A 25,507-nucleotide genomic window follows, 5' to 3' on the forward strand; every position below is an offset into this window, starting at 1 on the left:
GGAATAAGGATGGTGAAGGTGTGCCGATGAGGAGGATCTCCGTCTTGCTGGCGTTCAGACAAAGATCGACTGCACACCAATCTTGAATGGCAGTTAGGCAATCAGAGATGAGAGAGGGAGAGGAGATGGCCGAGAGCAGCCTGAAAATGAGGAGTGACAGCGTAGCACTGGAAATTTGAGCAGAAAATGGCAATGCAGTGGGCGAGAGTTGCCAGGTATTGGTTGAAACGCCAGGGCGAGAAGTTAGACCCCTGGGGAACACCACAGGTAGAGAGGAAGAGGTAGATAAGAAAGTGAAAGCATACTCCCACCCTCTGCCCAGCCCCCAACCCACCCATTTTAGCTTGATCTTTGTATGTAAAATGAGAGGTTGCAGACAAATAAAATTGAAAGAGAAACATGTTCTCCTAGTGTTGAATGACATTTTGCCTGGAAATTGCTTGATTGTTTACCCGTCTGCATTTCAGCATGCAGTCTCAGTCGAGAGCAACAAAACCTACATTTTGGGGGGTGGGGCTAACTGGTGATGGACAGGGACACTTCAATAACTGGGCGGGGCAACAGTTGTCTGGTGTGGAGCCCATACATCCCCTTTCCCCCACCCGTCTCTTACCCACCAACCACCGCCACAACCCCCACCCTCTACCCGCCGGTCAGCTCCTTGGCCCAGCATTACGCATAAGCCCAACATATACACACACGACACATTCAGACCTCCAATCAACCATGCACTCGCTTGCGCACCCACCCTATACATCATATCCTCATGCACACATTAGACACTTTTTGCACACATGCATACATACTGAGCTAACATGCAACACCCTTTAACACTGCAAGTTCCAAAAAGGGCTTCCCTTGCCGCTCTGCGTGTCAAGACGCAAGTGCACACATCAGCCCCCCTAACCGCGGCTGTGAAATAATAGGTTCGCTTGTATCCGTGGGGAGGGGGCCGAGGTGTGCACTTCATTTTTATAAATCAGTGCAGCGATGGAAGCCTTAACTGAAACTAGCAGCTTTAAAAAGTTTTGCTGCGTTTGTGCAAAGGTTTCTGCAGGAACACAGCTATGACTCCAGGCTGGCCCAATGTCGGAGACGAGCACTTAACTTGCTGAGCTAGCCAGCCAGTACGAGGAAGTGAGATGTGTCAATGCCAAAAAGTGCACCGTTCAGCATGTTCGCTTCCGGAGAGAGAGAAAAGGTAAAATGAGTGGGAAGTAATACATCAGAATAGTGCAGACAGCTGCTGTGGCCCTGTGCTCTGCAAGGTTCCCATTGTGGCTTGTGAAACAGTTAAACTGCTTGAGTGTCCATGGACAACATATCAAAATGCCAGGGGTCGCGGACGCGACCTCACATGAATCTTGACCTCTGATGACATCACAGGAAGTGGTCATTTTACCACACCCCCACGTGAATCCCAGGAAGCAATGGACGCGACCTTTCACCCCTTGGCAAAACAGAAGTGTCATCACATAGCATTGTTTCTAAGTTTACTAGGAAAAATATGGTTATGATAGCACTGTAAAGATATCCATTTAATGCAAGAATGGATCACCATATGTATCGTTAACATCAGTAAGTATAGGCCCAGATTACCAAATTACTGTGAATGCAAGCAGACGTCCAAGGCAAAACGATAATATATAGCACTTCCGCTTAAGCGCGCAATATAGAACAAATGTACAATGTCACCCAACCTGTGTTGGTACTCATTTATCAACCTCAGCAGGACGAAAGGCAGAGTTGACCTTGGCAGGAGTTAAACCTGCAACTGCAGATCACACACACACATTGCAGCAGTGAGTGCCCAACTAACTCAGCTATCTTACCAGCGTTAGCCATTAGGAAACCAGCCACTCCAGAAAGAGCTGCCTGCTGCTGGCCACAGCCCGGGGGCCTCAATTAAAAAGAAAAAATAAATTAAAAAAAAAAAGCAGTAAATATCGCAATATATGTCGACATAAACACGGTTATGGGCGTCTGCCCAGTGCACCACCCGCTTCAACTTTGTATGTGCCGCTTGGACTCCAGATCCGGCTTTGCCATTACACTATAGAGGGAGCAACTTTCTTTAAAAACCACCTTTTTTTAGAATGATAAACATGGCTCTTGGCAAAGGTTTCTGTGCTTGGCAAAAAAAACAAAAATGCACCTGGTCCTTAGAAGCTGGCAGGTGATTAAAGCTTAGTGGTGCATTGAGACGGAAAACCCAAATGGGGGTGCGGTGGCACTTAGGACCCAACTGTATTGTGCATAGGACAACACTGACCCGACATGGGCGTGTCTAGCATGCACAGCACGCGTAGATTTTAGCACGCGCAAAATGGTGCGAGTATCTGGGCATCTATTCAATTTTGGTAAGGTAGACGGAACGGCAGGCTTATCTCCGCAAGGTTGTGCATCGTTGGTTAGTTGCAACACAGTGAAACTAAATCACTACCCAATGAAAAAAGGGACTGTCGTCAATGTTGTATACACGTATCTACTTTATTATTATCCTTCAAAGTTCTAGCAACACTACAAAATACAACTGACCCTGTCAAAGAATGCAGAGGACAGGTAGTTCCAAGGAGGAAAGGGGGTGCACTATGGATACTGACATGATACGATATAGGGCATTTATAACGCGCCTATACACAAGTGTTTCAAGGCGCAACAAGACAAGGGAGGGAAGACAGACTGCGATCCTACTAGGCCAGGTGACATTGAGCTCGCGCTAGTGCAGGGGAGGGGGCAGTGCAGTACATAAGATACCCGTAAAAACAAAAAAAACAAAATAAATGAAGACTAAGACATGAGGGTACTTGGTAAAGTAATCAATTGCCATAGTTCAAGGATACTTGGTTTCAGCACCAAGGGAACAATGGGTCATACATACCACTAGGGGCCATCAGAAAAGCACCAGGAGGACACAACCACAATGTCACTTGTAGAAGGTCTTGGTGCTCAACAGGGTTGAGTTGGTTTCAGGGCACTTTGCAGCTTCTGCGACAGGAGACATCTGCAGGAACCAGACGGCAGGCAGTTCATAGTTGCAGGCTGGACGACTTCACAGCGGCTCCTGGTCAAGAATCGCTGTCTCAGTGCTGGTTGGCGGGTCTGAAGCACTGGTCGAGGCGTGTCAGACGACGTTAGCGACTTTGGCATGACAGTGCAGTCAGTTGCAGCTCGACTGGCTCGAAAATGTCATAGGCGGATGCTGGTTGATGCACTCCTAGCTTCTTCACTGGGCTTGTGTCGTCCTTTAAGGCGGACGGACCAACGCTGAGGAGAGTGTTGCAGGCAACAGCCTTGTCCTTGGTTTGGTTAAGGAACCCTCCTGGCACTTCCCACCTAGGAAGCTTGCTGCAGGGCCTAGCAGGGCATGCGGTGTGCTGGCTGGGCACCGGTTCTGGAGCTGCTGGAGGGTCCTCTGTATTCAGTGTCTCCCTCTGTTCCCAGCGAGGTGTTTGGGGGAGGGATCTTGCTTCCCTCTTTGGAAATACTGGCTTTCCTTCAGTGGCAGAAGCTGTAAGGCAGACTGTACATTTAGCCAGGGCCCAAATAAGTTACTCTCGTTACTCCTTGCGAAGCCAAATGGGCACCAGTGATTGGTGTAGGCTAAGTTACCTTAATGAACCAATCCTGGCTCCCCACCAACAATCTTCTGTATGTGTGAGGTCTTAACCAGTGTGCTTTGAAACAGTATAACATGTTTTCACCCCTTTACCTTTTCTAGGTCTCACCAATCTTCCCGTCTGTTGTGGATCTAAGGGTCTCTCTGGTTAATTGAGCTCCGAGTTCCCGATTAAAGCTGCAGGTCTCCCCCCTAAAGCTGTGGCGAGAACAGACTGTCTCCACCAATCCACACATGCATACCTTCTAAATAGGGTCCCTCTGTGGGGGTTGACTACTGTAAACATAGTCCCAGATATGACAGGCCACTGCCCTTGATACTGAGGGGCGGGCGCTGGCTTCAGGTTGACCGTGCACATCAAAGATAGTTGGGGTTTCCCCCGCCCACCCCCCACCAACCCTCCCATCTCCAAACTCTGCAGCCAGGCCCGATGCAGGCCAGTTTGAAGTATACTCTATTATTATGTAAATGACTGCCACCATCGGCAGTGCTTACACAAAAGCACAGGGAAGATCCATGGAGCCTTCTATCGTGAAAAAGGCTGGCCATGGCAGGAGGAAGGTATTGCCCTCCCCATTCTGAGATGCCTTTATGTACTCTTGGCCGCTATATCCCAACTAAATATGACACGGGGGACGGCGCCTGTAGACTGTCCAGCCAGAGTACACAGGTCTATGTGTAGGTCATGCTGTGACCATAGGAAAATGGGTGCAGATTAGTCACATTAAATTTTTTAAAATTTCAAAAACACCCCGGTGTGCGCACACCCACTGTGCGGATGGCCGAAACCCTCACACCTGGGCAGTAAATAGGTGGGCAATCCACACCTACAGAGCTTTTTTGTCCCCCCTCATATGCCATAACTCCCCATCTGTACTGCAAGCACCACCTAATAGCCCAAACTAACATGTGCCTGCTTCCCCCCCCCCCCCAGTGCAAGGCAGTGGTTCCACTACTTTGCACTTAGTTTCTAGAAAATATGGAATTCGTATCATTGCTCGATCCGATGTCCGGTTGCCCGGCAGGAGCCTGGAATTTGTGCACGTTCATTATGGAGGATTTTCAAATGTGGCCTTCGGGCGCATTCCGTCCGTCCCTGGAACAGACAGCACCTTAGAAATCTGGAAAATATCAAATGAATTAACTGCATTCTCCCCTTGACTCTAGGCGAAATTAAGTTGCACAAAATCCATTAAAACTTATTGAGAGATGTGCAGCGACTGGGCGAGTTCTGCCCCCAGGAGGTTGCGCTCAACGACTCGAGTAAAGCAGCAAGCAGCACACTCTGAGAAGCTTATAAAAAAGGTACTGTACAGAAAGGTTCCCCAATATGGCAAGGAACTAGTCTCAAGAGCAGTCTTCATTTACACAGCACTCTCGTATCTTGACAGGTACCTGAAGTCTGGGAGCAGTCTGGGAGAGGGGAAACAAAAGGCAGTAGTAGAATACCCCCGAAAAGTTCTCGGCTTAGAGGGCCTTCATGATCATCATTGGGGAGGGGGGTGAATGGTGTTCTCCGCACCGGGATAATGTTCCGGAGGGCTGGGCAGCTCACCGAGGATATCCCCAGCTTAGAGAGAAGTTTGTCAATTTGTCTCCCAGGGAAGCAGACTTCAAAGATATTATTTTTCATATGATCAACCCAGAGCACCCAGTTTTCTGGGGACACAGACCCAAATCCAAATAACATTGCACATCCCATTTAACCTCTAAAAAAGTACAACAATCTTATTTTACAAAAGGCAGGAATTATTCAGACACCACTTGCTCATCACTTTTGGGGAGCCCTGTGCAGTCTAACTGGAGGTGCGCGCGCGCGCACACACACACTAGGGATGTAACGGTATTAAGGTATACTGTTAAAGATACCGTGAACCACTCAATTAAACAATAATAACCGTCACATTGTTTATACCGGTATACCGTTAAGTGTGCTTTTCAATCTGATTTGGAAAGGCTGCAGTAAGCAAGTTCTGCGCAGTCTTGGTCTTGCACTGTTGGATGTGCCATCTGCAAAGTAGTTTCAGTTGGAGCAGTTTTTAATGCTCTTCCATAAACCACACGTGCCTGACACAAAATCAATATGTTAGCAATGGGAAGAATAAATACAGTGCCAAGAAGGAAAAGGGTTTTCTTTGGGTTGGCGGCTTTGGGGTTTATATATTTATAATGGATAATGTTTGCTAAACATATGACAATGGAGGATTTCCCTGGTTCTATCATTGAATTTACATATAATAAGTCACACTGTGAAATTCACTAATCTCTGTGGGTATTCCCTACTGTCATACCAAAGGGTAACATGTTGGCCCGCAAGTAAACTAAAGGCTGTAACGTAAAGAGCGTGTGTGCGTGTGCACAAGCTTATACTACCATCATCCTCCATTGATCTGTGGCATGCAGGTTATAAAGATGGCAACATTTTCATCTTCCCCAGTAGCCAGTGGGGGAGCTAAAAGCCTAAATGACCACTTAAGAAAAGCTATCAGTTTACTTTCCCAGTTGCAGCAGGCCCCCCTCCCCCTCCTCTCCACATGTGTGTTTGTGTTTGGTGGAAGCAACGGGTGGCATTTCAGTGGAAAGTATGTTGAAATCCCCAATTCTGGCTCTGTGTGCCTGGTTTTGTTTGTGATGATAAATCTGACAATTTGTGACCTTTTAGAAAATATTTGTTAAGATTAGTTAACTCCGCCTGCTATACCGTGATAACCATGATATACCGTCATTTGGCAAGAGGTTTATCGTACCGTTATAAAACTAATACCGTGACACCCCTACACACCCACACACCCACCCACCCCCCCTTTGTTCCCCCCATAGGATTCTGAAGTATTTAATGGAAGTGGATAAGCATTGATGGGTGAAGGATGGCGACCACTCCGGGTGCTTCACATGTAAAGAGAAGGCAAAGCCTGATCTCTTCATCAAAGTTGTGCTACTACCAAAGTTCAGCGGCACCCTGGACACAGCTTCTCAGCACTACATAGTTTTACGCATACGTTCCAACGTGCTCCATGGCGTAGTGAAGCCTCCAAACACGGGGCCAGGTATTGAATGCATACTGCTCAGCGTGGTCTGGTTTCCAAGACAAGTCCTTTGCCCCAGAGCCAGCCTCCTGGTCTCCGCGGTCCTGGTCAGTAGAGAGCTGGTGTCGTAGGGTGTGTGGGTGCACCGGATAGGTGTGTAGCTGATGTAATTGCCGGGTGGTAGCTGCCTCCTAGCGTTTGGTGTGGTGCTGGAGAGATCAGTTGTATGTGTGCAGTCTGGAGGATGGACACCCAGACTGGGCTCTGGCTGTGTTGGACCTGAGGGACACATATGTGAGCAACTAGGCCGGAATGCCCTCGGCTAGCTGCGTTTTAGTAGGGTGATGAGGTGTTCATGGGGTCATATTTGAATGTGAACAGCTAGGCCAAATTAATCGGGTGTATAGCTGTGCTCTAGTTGAATGATGGTGTAAAGTAGAGAGTAAGCGTAGTGATGCGATATTATGGTTATCTTTAAAGTGCCCGAGACCAGGCATGTGAACAGGATGGCAGGGAAAAGAGTGACACACGGACACAAGACTGGGGCTGGGATTACAGTGACAGGAGGGGGGATACCGATGTATGGCAACATGGGGAACAAAAGGGCAGGGTACACAGTGATTTACATTAACATGTATATTTCTATCGAGATGCGATTCACGCTAATGTTCCCAGCTCCAAGAGTGGGACTTGCAACATTTGTACTTCCATCAGGCCAACGTTCACTGTCCTATCAGGATCTGGTGCAGGCCAACGTTCGCAGTTCATCTACTCCATCCAACCGATCCACCACGTCCACTCAATCGATTCCATCTGCCCCATTCTTTCGTCCATTTCATCTGCTCCATACATTTCATCCATTCCAACCATTCTATACACCCCATCCACGGCATACATCCATTTGATCTGCTCCAGCCCACTCGATCCTCTGTCAATTATCTGTACATATTTTCCAAGCATTCTGAGTGCATCCACGCCATACATTCCATCCACTTGCCCCACATGCATCCATCCACGTCATCTATCCCTTCTATCCGTCCGTCTTTTTATCTATTGCGCCCATCCATTCCATCCAGCATCCATTCCATTGATCCCATCAATCCATCCACCCAGCAACTCCATCCATCAGTTCTATTGATTTCGTCTATTCCCTCTAGTTCATGCATCCGCGACATCTGTTCCATCCACTTGCTCTACATGCATCCATGTCATCCATCCGTCCGTCTTTTTATCTATTGCGTCCATCCAGAATCCATTCCAGCTATCCCCTCCACCCATCCATCCATCAACTCCATCCACCCCACAACTCCAACCATCGGTTTTATTGATTAAGTCCATTCTCTCCAGTTGATCTATATATACACACATACAAACCTTCCATTCATTCCACATGCATCCGTGCCATACATTCAATCCCTTCATTTCACATGCGTCCCATCTGTTCCATTCGTTCCATCCGTCACTCCATACATGCTCCACAACATTCATTCCTTTCCATCCGTCCATTTTCTCGATCTATTCCATCCATTTCCTTGATCCATACCGTCGATCCTTCCTAACCTGTGGGTAGGATCAGAGGTCATTAAACACATGGTAGAGAGTCCCGTTGTGTATTTGGTCGTTTGGAGTTCAGAGAAGTCTTGGGTTGTCGTTGGTGTTAAGGAAAGGGCCATGTTTTTAGTAATTTGCAGAAAGTCATGTAGTCTTGGGTTGTGGCGGATGTGTGGTGAAAGCGAGTTCCACAGAGTCGGGGTCAATGCTGAGAAAGAGGATCCTCCGATCCTAACGAGATGGTGGTTGGGATAACTAAAAGGAGGGCAGAGCTTGATCTTAGGGTACTGTGTGGGAGGGAAGGTTTTAGCTTATCTTGCAGGTATAGAGGGCTGGTCTTGTGCACTGCACGATGAGTGATGCAGAGTCTTGAAGGAGGCCTTTCGTCCAACTGGGAGCCAGTGGAGGGTTCTGAGAGCTGGGGAGGTGTGGTCTCTTGGACCCAGGGCTAGTAGCATTTTAGCAGCAGCATTTTGTGCTCTTTGGAGTTTCTTAAAGGTGGTATGCTGGGACTCCTAGGTAAGGGATTTGGCATAGTCCAGTCTCGACATAATGGACAGCACAGCAGCAAGTCTGTTCGGGAAGGAGAGGCATGGACAAATGCGCCTCAGAATTTTGAGATGGTAGTGACAAGATTTAGGGAGAAGCTCAGTGTTTCCGCACACCACGATTTCGGTTTTAGTGGGGTTTAGGAGGAGGTGGTTTCTAGTCATCCAACTGTCGATATCAAGGAGGCAGGCTGCGAGGTCGGGCTGAGAGTTGGAGTCTGAGTTGGGGATTTTAAGGATGATTTGGGTATCGTCGGCGTAGTTGAAACACAGGATATTGTGCAGGTGGATGATTCCAGGCAGGTTAGACATATAGATGTTGAATAGGAGAGCTGATAGACAACGCCTTGCGGTACTCCAGTATTAACTGGGCGAGCAGCCGAGACAAAAGGGCAGAGAAGGGTTGTTTCTTGTTGAGGAAGGAGGCGATCCATTTGAGAGCGGTTCCACGGATTCCTAGGGATTAGAGGAGACCAAGGAGGATTGAATGGTTAATTGCATCGAAGGCTGCAGCCAGGTCGAGGAGAATTAGTGCAGCGCATCCTGCAGAGTCTGCAGTGATATGAAGATCGTCCCAAATTGAGGCCAGAGTGGTTTCGGTTGCATGTCGCGGTCTGAAGCCAGATTGGGCGGGGAAAGGAGATAGTTAGATTCAACAAAGGCATTTAGTTGGGAGTATGAAGTTTGGTCAATGAGTTTTACAAGGAATCTGGTGTTTGAGATGGGACAGTAACTTTTGGGGGTCAAGACTTAAAGAGGCTTGATGTGTGCAATTTTGAAGGCATCGGGAAAGATTCCAGAGCAGAGGGAGTCATTTAGGATGGTTCTTGCATGCTCTCCTGCGCATGTGGACGAGAATATTTCTTTGAGGACTGGGGTGGGGCAGGGGTTTAGGGGGGGGAAGCAGAGGGTTTGCGAGCAGATGCAAGGTCAAGAAATTCTTCTCTGGAGATTGGTTTGAAGGAGTCAAAGGTGGGTAGGGAGGGGTTTGCGGCGGGTGGGGGTGGCTGTTGGATTGGCCAGTATTTGGGGTGGGGCGGAGGGACAGTTTATTGTTAAGGGTTGTCGTTCTGTCGAGAGCAGTGGTGTAGAAGTGGAGGGAGAAAGTCGCAGAGCGATTGTGATGGGGTAAATTGGGCAGAGGTACAAGCGGGTTTTACAAATTCAGATATGATTCTGTGGAGTTCTTTGCTGCGGTTTCCACAGTTGAGAATCCGTGCACACACACACACTACATGGCAGTAAATCGGAGTTCAGCGGGGTGTGGGATGCTGCTCACTTGTTCGCTTCCAACACTCAAGTGTACAGAAAAGATTTGGTGGGGGAGGGGGGATTTGACAGTGTTAGAGGGGGTTGATCAGAGAAACCAACTGTCACAGAGACCCCACTCATTCTCAGACAAAGGGGCAAGTAGTTCATGGGTGGGAAACCGCTTGTCTATGGAGAGCAGGTAGAGGACACCACGCTACATGGATAAGATCATACATCTGGGAGCAGGCACCCATGCATGACACACAGCATGTGTCACTTTTCCTCAACACACCGATTGGCTGGAATCTGAAACAGAGGACCCGAGAAGGCAGGTGGAAACGGAAGCACAAGGACGCAAAGGGGAACGGAGTAATCGTAATTGGCAAAATAAACATGGGATGAAGGTCCGTGCTGGTGCGCGCACAAGAGGACTCCATAAGTGGGTAACGGCGGGTAGTAAGCATTTGGCAAAACCTAGAAAGGTTTCAAATTCTTTGTAAACAGTTGACAATTGTTGGGCAGGCAATTGTGGAGGCCAGAATGTTGTGGAACATACGTTAAGGGGGCCAGATTAGAAATGTCCTAAATAGTGTGTAAATAGGGAGAAATTAAAAGGCTGATAATTTTTCCTTGTAACCGGAACTAGTTAAGAGACCGGTAGAGAGAAAAATAGATGCTCATGCCAGCCTGGACAGTGACCCACTCTGTGCAGTAGTGGAGAGTGGCCCGCTTTGTAGTAGGAGAGTGGCCTGCTCATGCCAGTCTGGACAGCAGAGTGATCCACTCTGCAGTAGAGAAGAGAGTGGCCTGCTCATGCCAGTCTGGACAGCAGAGTGTTCCACTCTGCAGTAGTGCAGAGTGGCCTGCTCATGCCCGTCTGGACAGCAGAGTGATCCACTCTGTGCAGTAGTGGAGAGTGGCTGCCTCATGCTAGTTTCTACAGCAGAGTGATCCACTCTGCAGTAGTGGAGAGTGGCCTGCTCTGCAGTAGGAGAGTGGCGTGCTCATGCCAGTCTGGACAGCAGAGTGATCCACTCTGCAGTAGTGGAGTGTGGCCCACTCATGCTAGTTTGTACAGCAGAGTGATCCACTCTGTGCAGTAGTGGATAGTGGCTGCCTCATGCTAGTTTGTACAGCAGAGTGATCCACTCTGTGCAGTAGTGGAGAGTGGCTGCCTCATGCTAGTTTGTACAGCAGAGTGATCCACTCTGCAGTAGTGGAGAGTGGCCTGCTCATGCCAGTCCGGACAGCAGTGTGATCCACACTGTGCAGTAGTGGAGTGGCCCGCTCATGCTAGTTTGTACAGCAGAGTGAACAGGGTTGGATTGACCCATCTGCCACTCGGCCCGCGGCTGGGCCAAAATCATGTGTAGTCCCTGGGGGCCAATTTCTGCCCACGCCTGGGCCGGTTTGAGAAAAAAAAATAATAATTCTTTCTTTAAACAAATCACCCACAACAGCATCATTCATCAAACCAAGGTAACACGTTACCTTGTTTTCATGATTGATTTGCATGCATGTGTGCATCATGAATTATGATGCATGCATCGTTCACATGCTGGTGCAGCATGCGGCCAACTTGGCACCAGACCTACAGATGAACTTAACTGGTCTGCTGTTAAATCTCAGTTACCAGTTTAATGGTATCTACTACAGAATAATTTCTCATTTTTCTACAGCCGATACGATAGAGCTCAGTGGGTTGAGCGTTCGCTGTTGCGATGTGTGTGGGATCAGCAGGTTGCAAGTTCGAATCCCAGCAAGGCCATCTCAGCCTTTCATCCTTCTGACGATGTTAAATGAGTACCAAGACAGGCTCAGTCATATTGTGTACATATTTGTTCTATAAAAAAAGAGCTTAAGCCTAAATGCGACACTAACGTTATCATTTGGCCTTGGACGTTTGCTTGTATTCACAGTAATTTGACAATTTAGATCTTTACACACAGATATTAATGATACATATGGTGATCCATTCTTGTATGAAATGTTTATCACATTAGTGAAATCAAACATTTCGTAGTGTACTTAACAATGCTATTTGATGCCACTTCCTGTTTTGTCAAGGGGTGAAAGGTCGTGTTTCATCGCTTCCCAGGATGTCACTTTCAGGTGGGGTCAAATGACATCACTTCCGGTGATGTCAGAGGTCCAGGGTTGCGAGGGGTGGGCACTTTTTCTTGGTGTTCGAGCCGATTACTTGTCCCAGTCCGACCCAGAGTGATCCACTCTGTAGTAGTGGAGAGTGGCCAGCTCATAGTTTGTACAGGGAGTGGTCCACTCTGTAGTAGTGGAGAGTGGCTAGCTCATAGTTTGTACAGGGAGTGGTCCACTCTGTAGTAGTGGAGAGTGGCCAGCTCATAGTTTGTACAGGGAGTGGTCCACTCTGTAGTAGTGGAGAGTGGCCAGCTCATAGTTTGTACAGGGAGTGGTCCACTCTGTAGTAGTGGAGAGTGGCCAGCTCATAGTTTGTACAGGGGAGTGGTCCACTCTGCACTGCTAGCGAGTGGTCAGATGAATCCTGAGAGCTATTCAGTAGGAGCAGCTCCTATCAAAAAAAAATTAGAAGGGGAAAAAAAAATATTATAAAAAATAAAAGTCTTAACATCGCTGCAGAGGCCCACCTCGTCGCTAAGCACTGAAAGCGAGATTTATATAGAGTTTCTGCAAAGTACTGCCAGAACGCATCTGATATCTCGGCGCGCAAAGAGATCGATTGCTGATGCAACTCCATGGGGACGAGGGAGGAGATTGGAGCAGCTGCGCGGCACCCAATTGCTTCAAAGATCAGCACGTGAAGTTGATTTTTGCAACCCTGCCCACCAAAATCCACCAGTTTTATCAACATGTGTAAGGTAGCAGGCAGTCCTGATGTGCAACGGCAAAACCACAAGTTGATGGCTGGAAGGTTTGGAATAAATCATAACCACGGGCACTACTCTGGCCAACCCTCCAGACCATCATTTCCAGCCTGCCAAGACACTACAGAAGGGGAAACACCATATCCAAATCAGGCTTGGTCCCACCCCAAAAGCGGCAGTCCAGCCCAAACTGCTAGCTCACATCCCTTCTGCAGTAGAACACAAGCATCCCCAAACATGTTTCTGCCTCATTGGGCCTCATCAGCGAGAAGTAGCTTGTGTCTCTAGGCCCAGCAGGCTTGGGACCCACATTTGGGTATATCCGTCCAACAAGACTGCAACATGTCTGGGGATGCTCATGGTGTCGTGCAGAAAAGATGGGACCATGCAGTTTGGTGGTGCCTGCCCCTTTTTGGGTGGGACAAAGCAGGTGCAGAGAGCACGTAGGTGCTCCGGGGCCCTGGCCACCCAGGGGAAAGGCCCATCTTCGCTGAAAGTACTGTAACTTAAAATGGGACGCCCCGAAAGGTTGTCCACCGCACTCCCCCAGGGAAAATCAAAAGTCTACTCCCCAGGTGCCAAGCCTGATTTGCATATGGTCTTTCCTCTTCTGTAGTGGCTTGGCAGGCGAAGAACGATGGTCTGGGGGGTTGCCCAGAGCAGTGTTAAGTTTAATTCTAAACCTTTCGGCCATCAGTTCTTTTGTTTTGCTGATGCATAATGGTGGCAGCACGGATCGGATGTCAGTAGCGCCACAATACACTCTGGCATCCAGGAGAAGAGCTACAGAGCAAGACACCGATTTCTTATGACACTCTGGCCGGTGCAGAGTGAACCCGTGGGAAGGTCTGAGCAGAACTGGCGCAGAATCGCACAGATATACAACGGTGGGAGCAGCAGACATGTGGAGAATGTAAGCTGATCACAGCAGGGGTGTTGCTAGGTCTGGAAAAGATCCGGGGCTATGCTAATTTTGGGACTGGAGGCTTGCTAGCCTTTTTGGTTGTAACCCCTAAGCTTCTATCCATGGCGACAACAAAAGACCTGGGGCTATAGCCCCTCAGCCCCCCCCCCAACCCCACCCAGCAACACCTCTTATGGACAACATTAAGTGGGGCACGGGTATGAAGATGCTACAAGGCCACTCCTCATTTCATCTTTCTATTCCAGGGATGTGTGCAAGTAAATGATTGCAAAAGCCCAAACAGTTGGGAAGCAACAGAGATGCAAGGAAGATCGGTCAGAGGGGTGGATGTCACTTCCCTTCGTGGCAGGTGCATCAGTGAATTTGCATTGGTTTCGTTTTTCAGGGACCAAGGACATCTCACAGGGGTTGAAATTAAGATTTCATAAGCAGGAATGAGTATCGGCTACTAAGCAGGAGCTAGACTTGGGGAACCAGGAGCTAGTACACAGTGGGGCACAAATCGAATGTTTATTGGCGATGTAAATTTGAACTTTTTGTCCAGAGGCATCTAGGCACTTAAGAGGTGAGTTACAGTACTTCTGGTTACAGAAAGGAAGTGATTACATCATAGAGAAATAGCAGTAAAATCACCAGCAAAGTGCAAAAAGAGTTCAAAGAGAGCACATTCATGGAGCCTAACCACGTGTTGCAGGGAGGCTACGACAGATGCAAAAGTCAATTAGAGCGGCACATTCAGGCATACAGCAGAGGGGGAAAAGCGTCTCATCTTCGAGCGTCCTGGTAGCAGACAGGGAGCAGACAGGGGCCCAGGAAGTGGGCCTCTGGTGAGGGGGGGTGGGGGTCAGCTAAAGTCTACTGGTCCCCCATAGGCTACTTCGACAAAGCAGCAACCAAGGGGTAAGCCCTCAGCCAGGGCACATATTGATCAGAGGCGGTGGCCATCTTGGAGTTACCGAAGCCGGCAAACCAAGAATGGGCAGGAGAAGCCAAGGGCACCATAGAGGATGCAGGCCCTGGGACTAAGCGGTCCAATTATGGTTGAAATGTCTGGTAGGTATCCCTAAATGCTTCTATGAATTCCTGAATACAGGATGTTCTGTTCCATAGGTATGTTTGTATGGCACCAGGGTGTGTGTTGGGGGGGGGGGGGGAGATTAAGAGTAGTTCCTGGTAGCTGTTGGATTGAAGCCAACCAGGCTCAGCCGGGCTAGTAGCAGGAGCCAAATAGTACCTAGCAATTTCAAGCCCTGCATCTGATGGATAAAGAGGCTAGGGCAGGGCTTTAAGTGGGGTAAGAAATCGAGGGGGGCCCTAATTTGAGGGCACAGCTTGCAGGATGGGCGTGGCCTAAAAAGTACAAACCATAGTAAGGTACGCAAACAAATATATGTAAGCTTTTATATATTTGTGTGCGTACCTTACTATGGTTTCTGTACTATGCAAGCCATCTTTTATAAACATTGACGTTTTAACATTTCTATATTTATAAAAGATAGCTTGAAAAGTACACGATTCAATCCATCTTGACAGTGATGGTCAAAGCCACAGGCGTCTTTGTCGTTTGGCAAAGCTTTATAAAATCTGGCTTGAATTGTGTACTTTTAAAGCCATCTTTTATAAACCTCGGAATATGTCAGAGTCCCCAGGTTCGCCGAGGGTTAAGGATGCCTCGGCGACCTTGGGTGGGGGAAAGGGACAGTAACTTCCTCTGGTGTAATCCCCCCTAACCTCGCCGGGTCACCAGAGGAAGTTACAGTGACTGAAGTGCCACACAAAAGCATGATGGCGAAAGCAGACTGTGCAGAGGCACCAATGTTAAGGCGAGGAAGAAATAGGGGGTGGGGAGCTGCAACATGGGAGAGTAGGGTGGAGTGGAGCCAATCGGTGACATGTTCTTTAAGAGGGGGTTCTGTAGGATGGAGGCAAAGTAGGGCGACCAGTAAAGCAACACAGATGGGTGCAACACGCCGCCTTATGCAACAGGCTGGCCTTACCAAGGTCATGCGTAGTTTGTCTGTCACGACAAAGTTGTACTTGTCAATCTTCTCCTTGATTTCTTCCTTTGTAAGACGAGGATGCACCTCTTTCTGGAGATCCTGAAAAGAAAAAACAATATTCAAGAAAGGTTTACTCCATAACTCTAAGCATACGTCACGAAAATCTGGAGGCTGAAAACAGGGCAGAAGTAAACTCTGGTTAACAATTACATGACCTGGGTGTGTTTAAACAAGGCGAGCAGGGATAGCAAGAGGGGCAGAGTATTGCACATTTTAACAGGATACATTTAACATTAACAATATAATGTTAACAGTAGAAGCAACATACAATTGTGAAACAGACCAACAAAACAGTAAGTAGAGCAATTAAATTGAAGGGAAGAAGGAGTGTAGTCCAGTAGAAGGGAGAGGGAGGGGTGGGGAAGAGAAGGAGGAGGGAAGGAAGGGGTAAAGGGGTGAGAAAGGGGGGAGAGGGTGGAGGGGAGGGAGAAGAGGAAGGTGATAAGGCAATGGGGGAGAGGGTGCAAGAAAGGGACATCAGATAATATTATCCCCATATATATGGTCGCCATAAATATCGCCGGGAAAAGGTTGTGGCGATATTATATGGGTGACCATATATATGGGGACAGGATTTTAAAAAAAGAAAAAAAAAAAGGTTTTGGGGTTGCGGTGGTGTCCCCCGCATGTTCCATGCAATAATGTTGCCACAAAAAAACGGCAATTTTTCGGCGATATTTTTGCATGGCGAGATTTTTGTGGCGACATTATTACATGGAACCAAGAAAGGGGAGGGGTTTCAAGGTGGGGGGATGGAGAAGGAGAGATTTAAGGGATGTGTGGAATGAGGAAAAGGTAGAAGTAGAGCAGAGTGAGAGGTAAGGAGTTCCAGTGCAGGGGGGCTAGGCGTTGGAAGAAGCGGAAACGGGATATGGCACAAGGGGATGGAGGAACAGTGAGTAGGAAGGGGTCAGCAGAGCAAAGGGAGCAGGAGGGAGTGTAGAAAGAGAGGAGGGGAGGGGAGGCGAGATAAGGGGGAGCAAGACCGTAGAGAGATTTAAAGACTAGGCTGAGAAAATTAAATTTAAGTTGGGCGTGAAAGGTAAGCCAGCCAAGGGAGGAGAGGGAAGGAGAGATGGAGTCACGGGAGGAGCGGAGACACAGGGTTTGGACGGCAGAGTGGTAGATAGATTTAAGGGGGCGGGGGTGAGATGAGAAGTAGGAAGTCCAAAGAGTAAGGAGCAGCAGTAGAAGAGGCGAGAGAAGATAAGGGAGGAAATTAAAGGTTAATTAAAAAAGTCACGTACAACCCCCTCTGCCAGGGACCAGGTTAATCACTGCAAGAGCGGTGGTCACCAATATGCGACGCAAGGGGTGCTCCACTTACCAAGACCTGTGCGGGCCCAGAGAGGGCTACGGGGGGGAAAGACCAGAGTCGATTCACCGTACCACAAGCGTTTAATGCAAGGCAGGACTTGAAGTGGGCCGGGGCTAGCCAGGGCAAATACCCCTGGCAGTCTCTGGAGAAATGCCAACAAGACTGGGCGCTGCCAGGGCTCACTAATGTCCCTTGGCAGCGCCAGCCGATGAGGCAGCTAGAGGCCAAGGCTCATTTTCCTCAAGCCTGAAGCTCACGTGCGGGGCTGGCAACACAATTTTTTAAGTAAAGACGAGGCTACTCAAGGTCATTTTTCTGGAGAAAAAGAAAAGAGAAAAAGAAAGCAGCAGTGGCCTCACAATTCATTTCCACATTCATTTCCAATTGTGGCACTGGCCTCCGCCAGGCACCCCTTTTACTAAGATGGTGTGGCGATTGCTGCATCTCTTAGTTAAAGGGTACCTAGCAGGGGTTGGCACCACCATTGAAGAAGAAAAGGGACGTTACCAAGCCCCAACGGGCAAGATCAGCACCCTCAGCGATGATCCCTGCAAATGGGTGCCGGTGGGGGCCTGGAGTCACCTACAACCAGTTAAGCCACGGCCCATGCAAGCCACACCCCCTTGCGTGCCCGGGCACAAATTCCCTTCATGCTGGGGATGGGGCTGTGGACCCAATCATAAGGAACTAAAGGCAATCCCCCCAGAACAGATCCCTGCTGCTGGTGTGGGATGAAAGGTCAGTATGGCGAGCCCACTATCCACACACACACAAGCAGTTTGAAAAAAAAATCATCATACAACCATGCAGAACACATGCGTACCTCATGCAAATAACTGCCCATAAGAACAGATGAATGCAAAACAGAAATGAATGGTTTATCCTTCTCCTGTTGACCACATTTGCACTTACCCATCAGGCGACAACGTATCACACAGCCAACCCTGTAAGGGAGGCGCTTTCAGTTGTACTGGGGGTCTGTGTGGTCTTGAAAGCGAACACCCAAGAACATGTCTCTGCCTGGTAAGGCAATCCCTTAGCAAGACCGCATCTTTCATCTTGCTGGCAGTACTCCATGGTTTGAGGAAAGGTGAAGTTCTACCACAATACGCGCAAGCCTGCGTGCGCTCCATGGCCCATTTTTCTCCATGAGCCAAGCCTGGGCTCTGCAACGCTCTAGATATTTCAGACTACAACTCCCATGATCCCTCACCATCAACCATGATGGTGAGGTGCCTGCAACCTTTGGCTCTCCAATTGTTTTGGACTCCAACTCACATCAGCCTTGAGTGGAGTACATGGGAACACAATGCGTTTGGAGACGACCCCCCCACCCCGTATTTCTGCCTCCAGCTTGGACTGACGACCTGTGTAGAAGTGCTCCTGGTTTTTTTACTAGACTGGGTCCACCTCGCGGGCCTCCAATCAGACAGCACGCTACTAGTCACGTGCAGCAATCCCCCGATGACTGAAGCCATAGGTTGATCAAACACGAACAAGGGGCTAGACGACCCCGTCCCCAAGTCGGTCAAGCGCTGTGAAGTGCAAGGCGACTTTTTGCGCTAAATAAAACCCCGAAATAAAACGTACAGCAACCTGTGCTTATGGGATTACAAAGCAGCCACTCGAAAATAAAATAATGACTCGATTTAAAGAAAAAGGTGCTTGTATGATCGATGAATCGTTCTGAACACATCGTGTTTCCGTGCACGAAGTTTTGAATTCCATTTCACGCCAGTGCACACAGCAGCCAATATACCCCAGTGGGTTATTCACCAGCTTTAAAAATGTGTGCAATCTCAGGGTGAGAAGATCCGATTCTCAACAGGTCCCACTGGGTTTAGGGAATGCTGGTAATTTACGGTGTTTGGGTAACCTGAGCCAGGCATGTGACCAGGCCATGGGGTCGCTTGGGATGGAGGGCCAGAGTGAGAATAGATTCTGGGTACCTCAGCTGGATTCACGTTTCCAAAAGGGTGCACATTGAAAGAGAAATACAATACATACAGAGACTGTCATTTTGGAGAGGGCAGAACTGTGCTGGGTAAAGCGGGTCATCTTCTGGACCTGCTAATGTAGGTTGCCTGGGAACATCGGCCATTTTGGAGAGGGCAGCACTGTGCTGGGTCAAGAGGGTCATTCCCTGGAACTGCTAAGGTAGCTTGCCTGGGAACATCGGCCAGTTTGGAGAGGGCAGCACTGTGCTGGGTGAAGAGGTTCATCCTCTGGACCTGCTAAGGTAGCTTGCCTGGGAACATCGGCCATTTTGGAGAGGGCAGCACTGTGCTGGGTCAAGAGGTTCATCCACTGAACTGCTAAGGTAGCTTGCCTGGGAACATCGGTGTGGGGATATCACTCGATCGCGGGAGCGTGTTCTCGCGAGATCGCACTTAACGAGATCTCGCGAGCCCACGCTCCGCGGGAAACCGTTTCCCGCTTGAGAGCTGGCAGCCCGCCAGATGAAGCGGTCGCACCACAGCGCTGCTCCTGATGAGCCCAGAAGGCAAGAACTTCCAGCAGCCGTACAGCCCAGCTTCTAGGGTGTAACACCACAGCCACAGGAGGTTACCTGGAGGCCCTAGAAGCTTACAGCGTGCCAACCTAGTGCACCCACTTCCCTCAGTGACTCAACTGGGGAAGTCCTGAACTTAACTGAACTGTAAGTACGTGCTTGATGAGAACTTGGACATATACCAGTCCACACCAGTTATTTAATAAAGTAGAGTAGATTCACTACAGCGTCCTGTCGTCCTTCAAGGCCACAACATAATTGGCGACGAGGATACCAAAGACCCCACGGCCTCACCATGCAAGGCGCCACACCGCCCCCTGCCTTTCTCCCGTCACCGGGAACACCAGCAATTCCATGGATGCAGTGGGAGCCCCTGTTCTCCACCTATCTGGAAGCGATAGGCGGCACGCGGTATGCCCCCGTGAGGAAGAAGGCGATGCTGTTAAATGCGTTGGGGGTTGAAGGACAGCGCATTTTTGCTGGGTTGAAGGAGATACCTGCGGCCGATGATGACGACGACGTCTACAAGGAAGCGACCCTTCGCATTGTGAAGAGGTTCACCAATAAGGAGAACGTTGTACTGCACAGACTGAGGTTCTACACCCGCAAGCAAGAAGGGAGCGAACCCGTGGACGACTACATCACCAGGATGAGGGAGCTGGCCTCTCTTTGCGCCTTTGGCGAAAACGCAGAACAGGTCATCTGCGACATGCTCGTCGTTCACACCAACTCTAGGAAAGTGCAGGACAAGTTCATACAAGAAAAGGAGGTCACCCTTGACAAGGCCATCCAAATTGCTAGGGCGGAGGAGGAAACCTCCAGCAGACGCAAAAAGGCGGGAAGTCACCTGCCCGCGCCCGAACTTGCAGCGCTACAATGGAGAGGGCGCAGAGACAAGCAGTCCCGCGACGGCCCCAGAGACAAAGGTCCCAGGCAAAAGGAGGCACCCAAATGCTATAGATGCGCCAGCACCAAGCACATGGCGAATGATCGCGACTGCCTCGCCAGGAATAAGGCGTGCTCTAAGTGCAGACGCATCGGCCACGTGGCTCAGGCATGCACGTGGCAGGAGAAGACGGTTTCCCGTGTCGATGGTGACTGAGTTTCAAGCGACGATGACGACCAGCAGGACAGACCCATGGTGGTCATGGTCAACGCTCCCCAGGCCAGGAGGGAAAAGCCCCACTGCACCATTAAAGTTGACGGAATGGAAACGCGCGTCATGGCAGACTCGGGATCCGACCTCACAATCCTCCCCATCAACACATACAAGGAGATGATGGGTCGAGCGCAAGTAGAGATCAGAACGACCAGGCAAAAGCAGATGGTGTTCGGTGGTGCGACTGTCGACCTTTTAGGCTACATCAAAGCCCGGATCGAATTCAAAGGGAGGTCCACCACCACCAAAGTGTATTTTTCACCCAAAGGCCCAGCTGTACTGGGATGGGACGATCAACACAAACTCAGCATGAAGCTGGATCCCAGCACTCCGGAACAGGTTCTCATGGTCTCCTCAGGAGCAGCGCTGAACTTCAAGGAGATGTTCCCGGACCTGTTATCCGAGAACCCAGGGAAGGTGAGAAACTATGTCCACAGGATTCGCCTAAAACCCAACGCCATACCGGTGAAACACAAAGTCAGGGCAGTTCCTGCCACAGCGAGACCCGCATTGGAGGCCCGCCTTCGGAAGATGGTCGAAGAAGGAACCATCGAGACCGTGGAATCCTCACAGTGGTTGAGTCCAGTAGTTTTGATCAAAAAGAAATCCAGCAACGACCTTAGGATCTGCATCGACCCAAGAAGCCTCAATCTAGAGGTGATCACAGATAGCTTTCCACTCCCCAGTATCAATGAGATCGTCCTCATGATGAGAGGCGGCAATCTTCACTAAACTGGACATGCGTGATGCACATCACCAGATTCCCCTGCACAAAGCCTCTCGCCCCCTTACAGCGTTCATCACGCCCTTCGGCACCTTTCAATATACCCGCATGCCATTCGGGTTGTCATCGGCGGCATCCGCATTTCAGAGAATGATGAACTCCTTACTCAAGGGACTCACAAATGTTTCCTTCTTTCAAGATGATATCCTTGTGTATGCCAGAGACAACGAGACCCATGACAAGGCACTCAAGGCTGTCTTGAGCAGGCTTCAAGAGGAGGGCATTCACCTACGTCATGAAAAGTGCGTCTTCGGAGTGAACAAGGTAGAATACCTTGGGTACTGCATTTCCAGTGACGGCGTTAGTCCCAAGAAGGACCTCATGCAGGCCATAACAGAAGCCCTGGCTCCGGTTTCCAAAGAGGAGCTACGCTCATTCCTGGGCCTAGCGGAGTACTATGCCAAATTCGTCCCCAGATTCTCCGAGACCACGTCTCCCATGAGGGAGCTTCTGAAGAAAGTGGCAGCCTACTCGTGGGGTCCGGAACAGAACGAGGCGTTCCGGGAAATCAAAAAGAGAATCCTACACACGCCGTGCCCGAAACCATAGAACCCTGAATGGGACACCTGCATTACCACAGACGCCAGCGCGTATGGCCTGGGGGCCACCCTGACCCAGAAGAAGGGAGACGCTGAGAACATTGTGGCGTTTGCATCCAAAGCGTTATCCGCATCGGAGAAGAATTACTCCACAGTCGAGAAGGAAATGTTGGCATGTGCATGGGCCGTCGACTACTTCAGATCGTACATATGGGGGACGAGATTCAAGCTGGTCACCAACCATAAACCCCTCATCCACATGTTGAGCCCGGGCGGCACCAAGACGGCCACCCCGAGGCTGGCCAGGATCGCCGCAAAGCTTCAAGAATACACGTACGAAATAGCACACATTGCGGGGTGGAAAAATGCACAAGCGGACTGCATGTCCAGACTGCTGAGCCAGAGAGCCCCCGACACCACGTTCCTGGAGGATGAGTGTGTCGTAGCCTCCATCAGTGACTTGAGGAACGGCGAATACATGGACCTGAGTGAGCGCCACTGGCAGGAGGAGTTCGAACAGGACGAGGCCCTACGGCACGTCAGCACCTGGGTTCGCGAGGGATGGCCCAACGAGAGAGCGATCCCCGAAGGCCTCCGTCCCTACTGGAAAGTGAACGAGGAAATCTCCACCATGAACGGTCTCATCTTCAGAGGCGATCAAATCATCCCGCCCAGCGGCATCCGCAAAGTGATAATGTGCAGGGCACATTCAGGCCACCTGGGGTGCAACATGACCAGACGCAGGATACGCGACGCCTACTGGTGGCCAGGCATGGACCAGGACATAAGACAAATGGTCGAAAGGTGCCACGAGTGCACCAACAGTGACAAGCGCCTAACCGTGAGGCAAGCCCCCATGCTGCCCACCGAAGTGCCCAAAGGGGTGTGGCGAAAACTAGGTTTGGATTTCATTGGGCCCCTGGACAACATGCCCCCAGAGCACAGATATGGGATAGTCATGGTTGATTACTTCTCCAAATGGATAGAAGCTGACTTCACGTCAGACATCACCACAAGCAAAGTCATTGAAACACTCACCGCCGTATTCCAGCAGGAAGGTCTACCAGAAGAACTCGTCACAGACAACGGAGTCCAGTTAGTCTCCCGAGAAATGGAGAAGTTTCTCAAGCTCAACAACATTCGACAACGGAGAGCAAGCCTGTACCACCCACAGGCCAATGGCCTGGTTGAGCGAGCAAACCGCTTCATCAAAGGGGCACTACAACTGGCTCATGCCTCGGGCTCTGACCTGTACAAGACGGTCAAGGAAGCAGTAGCGGCACACCGCCTCACCCCCAACGCCGTCACTGGCTTCTCCCCATTCCATCTGCTGAGGGGGAGAAGGGCCGCATCCTCACTGGTACCACCCTGGCTCCATCAAGTGAGGGCTGACGAAGACGTGAACATGGACGACGCAGCGTTTCGCATGCGGCGCAACAAAGAAGCCATGAAGGCCCAAGGGGACTTGCATCAAGCCGCTCGACACAGCAATTAACAGAGGTGACCTGGTGAAAATACGCCTTCCCCACAAAGACAATGAGACCGGCTCCAAGTACAGCAGTCCCATAGACGTCATGGAGGGAGGGTCAAACCACATCTGCACCAGCGACGGAAGGAAATGGAATCTGGAGAGGGTGGCCATGTACCGCAGGAGGGAAGACGTGGAACAACCACACTGGGACACCGGAGAAGATCAAGAACGCCAAGGGACATCCGAAAACCCTCGCCGCTCAGAAAGAGGTGTCTTGGAGCCACACCAGGGCAACGAGTTCTCAAGCCCCGCCTCTCCAACTACACCCAGGGAGTCACAGCGAAGAGCAAGGGAAGAAGAACTTGAATCACCCGCATCTTCTCAAGGGCACTCCAGCAATCCTGACCCATGTACAGATCTAAGCACACCTCAGATAGAGACAAGAAAACCCAGCAAGTTTGCAGACTTTGCCATGGAATGACCATGCATCCTTTTTCCCAGCAAAGGAGGTGTGTGGGGATATCACTCGATCGCGGGAGCGTGTTCTCGCGAGTTCGCACTTAACGAGATCTCGCGAGCCCACGCTCCGCGGGAAACCGTTTCCCGCTTGAGAGCTGGCAGCCCGCCAGATGAAGCGGTCGCACCACAGCGCTGCTCCTGATGAGGAGCCCAGAAGGCAAGAACTTCCAGCAGCCGTACAGCCCAGCTTCTAGGGTGTAACACCACAGCCACAGGAGGTTACCTGGGGGCCCTAAAAGCTTACAGCGTGCCACCCTAGTGCACCCACTTCCCTCAGTGACTCAACTGGGGAAGTCCTGAACTTAACTGAACTGTAAGTACGTGCTTGATGAGAACTTGGACATATACCAGTACACACCAGTTGTTATTTAATAAAGTAGAGTAGATTCACTACAGCGTCCTGTCGTCCTTCAAGGCCACAACAATCGGCCATTTTGGAGAAGGCAGAACTGTGCTGGGTAAAGCAGTCATCTTCTGGACCTGTTAAGGTAGCTTGCCTGGGAACATCGGGCATTTTGGAGAGGGCAGCACTGTGCTGGGTGAAGAGGGTCATCCCCTGGACCTGCTAATGTAGGTTGCCTGGGAATGCACGGGCACCAGGTTGTTCCAGAGCAGGCTACCGAGATTAAACTGCATCCCCTACTTTATGGGGACTGTGCATATTAGGAGTTCGAGAGACCAACTGCAGGGGCTGTGTATACCGCGCAACAATCCTGCTCCCCACTTCTATCCAGCCATTCCTAATCCCCACCGTTTTCTTCTGCACCAATCGCCCCCCCACCACTCAATAGTGACTGGTATATATACACTTGCAAAGACCACCAGCACGTGCTGACTGGCTTCCAGGGAACTCTGGAAACTTCCCATTGGGCCGCCTTAGTGTGGTCCCCCTGACTCTGACCCCCTTCCTTACATCCACCCCTTCTCATCCCCAGATCCTTTTGAAGCAGAGTTTGTTATAAAGCTACACACACCGTATTCCTCACTGTTACACGCATGAGGTCAGCTCATTCTTCTGCTGAACTATCTATGTAGGAACGAATCGGAGGTAGCGAAGAACCTTTTATGGCTGGTAACTTTAATAGGACGATTTCTAGACCCACTTTTGGTTCTCAGTCTGCCCCTGCCACCCTCCCGCCCCCTGCATTTTTCGTATTTGTTGATGCAACCCCGTGTGTGGGCCTAAAAAGAAAAGCAAAAGCACCAACCCGGTGTGTAACTGGGGGTAGCTAGACAAGCAAGCACACATGCTTAAGACTGCAGCAGGTATACCACCACGGACAGTGGTACACAGTACCCGCTACCCCCTTGCTGATCTGTTATGAGTGCAAATTGGCAGCCAAAGCCAAAAATGATTACACCCC

The 25,507-nt window shown here is 50.0% G+C and overlaps 1 protein-coding gene across 4 annotated transcripts in view; it reads right to left on the reverse strand.

Annotated features, from left to right (window-relative positions):
- The window catches only part of RASSF3 (Ras association domain family member 3), a 738,414-nt gene that overhangs the window by 31,302 nt on the left and 681,605 nt on the right, over positions 1–25,507 (reverse strand). For all 4 annotated transcript variants that reach the window (XM_069629771.1, XM_069629772.1, XM_069629773.1 and 1 more), the window contains one exon: positions 15,779–15,880. In XM_069629771.1, the coding sequence (XP_069485872.1) occupies positions 15,779–15,880 (102 nt within the window). The remainder of the gene's footprint in view (positions 1–15,778; positions 15,881–25,507) is intronic.

Source organism: Ambystoma mexicanum, chromosome 12 (genome assembly GCF_040938575.1).
Source record: "Ambystoma mexicanum isolate Mex_15411 chromosome 12, UKY_AmexF1_1, whole genome shotgun sequence".
Classification (NCBI taxonomy): domain Eukaryota; kingdom Metazoa; phylum Chordata; class Amphibia; order Caudata; family Ambystomatidae; genus Ambystoma; species Ambystoma mexicanum.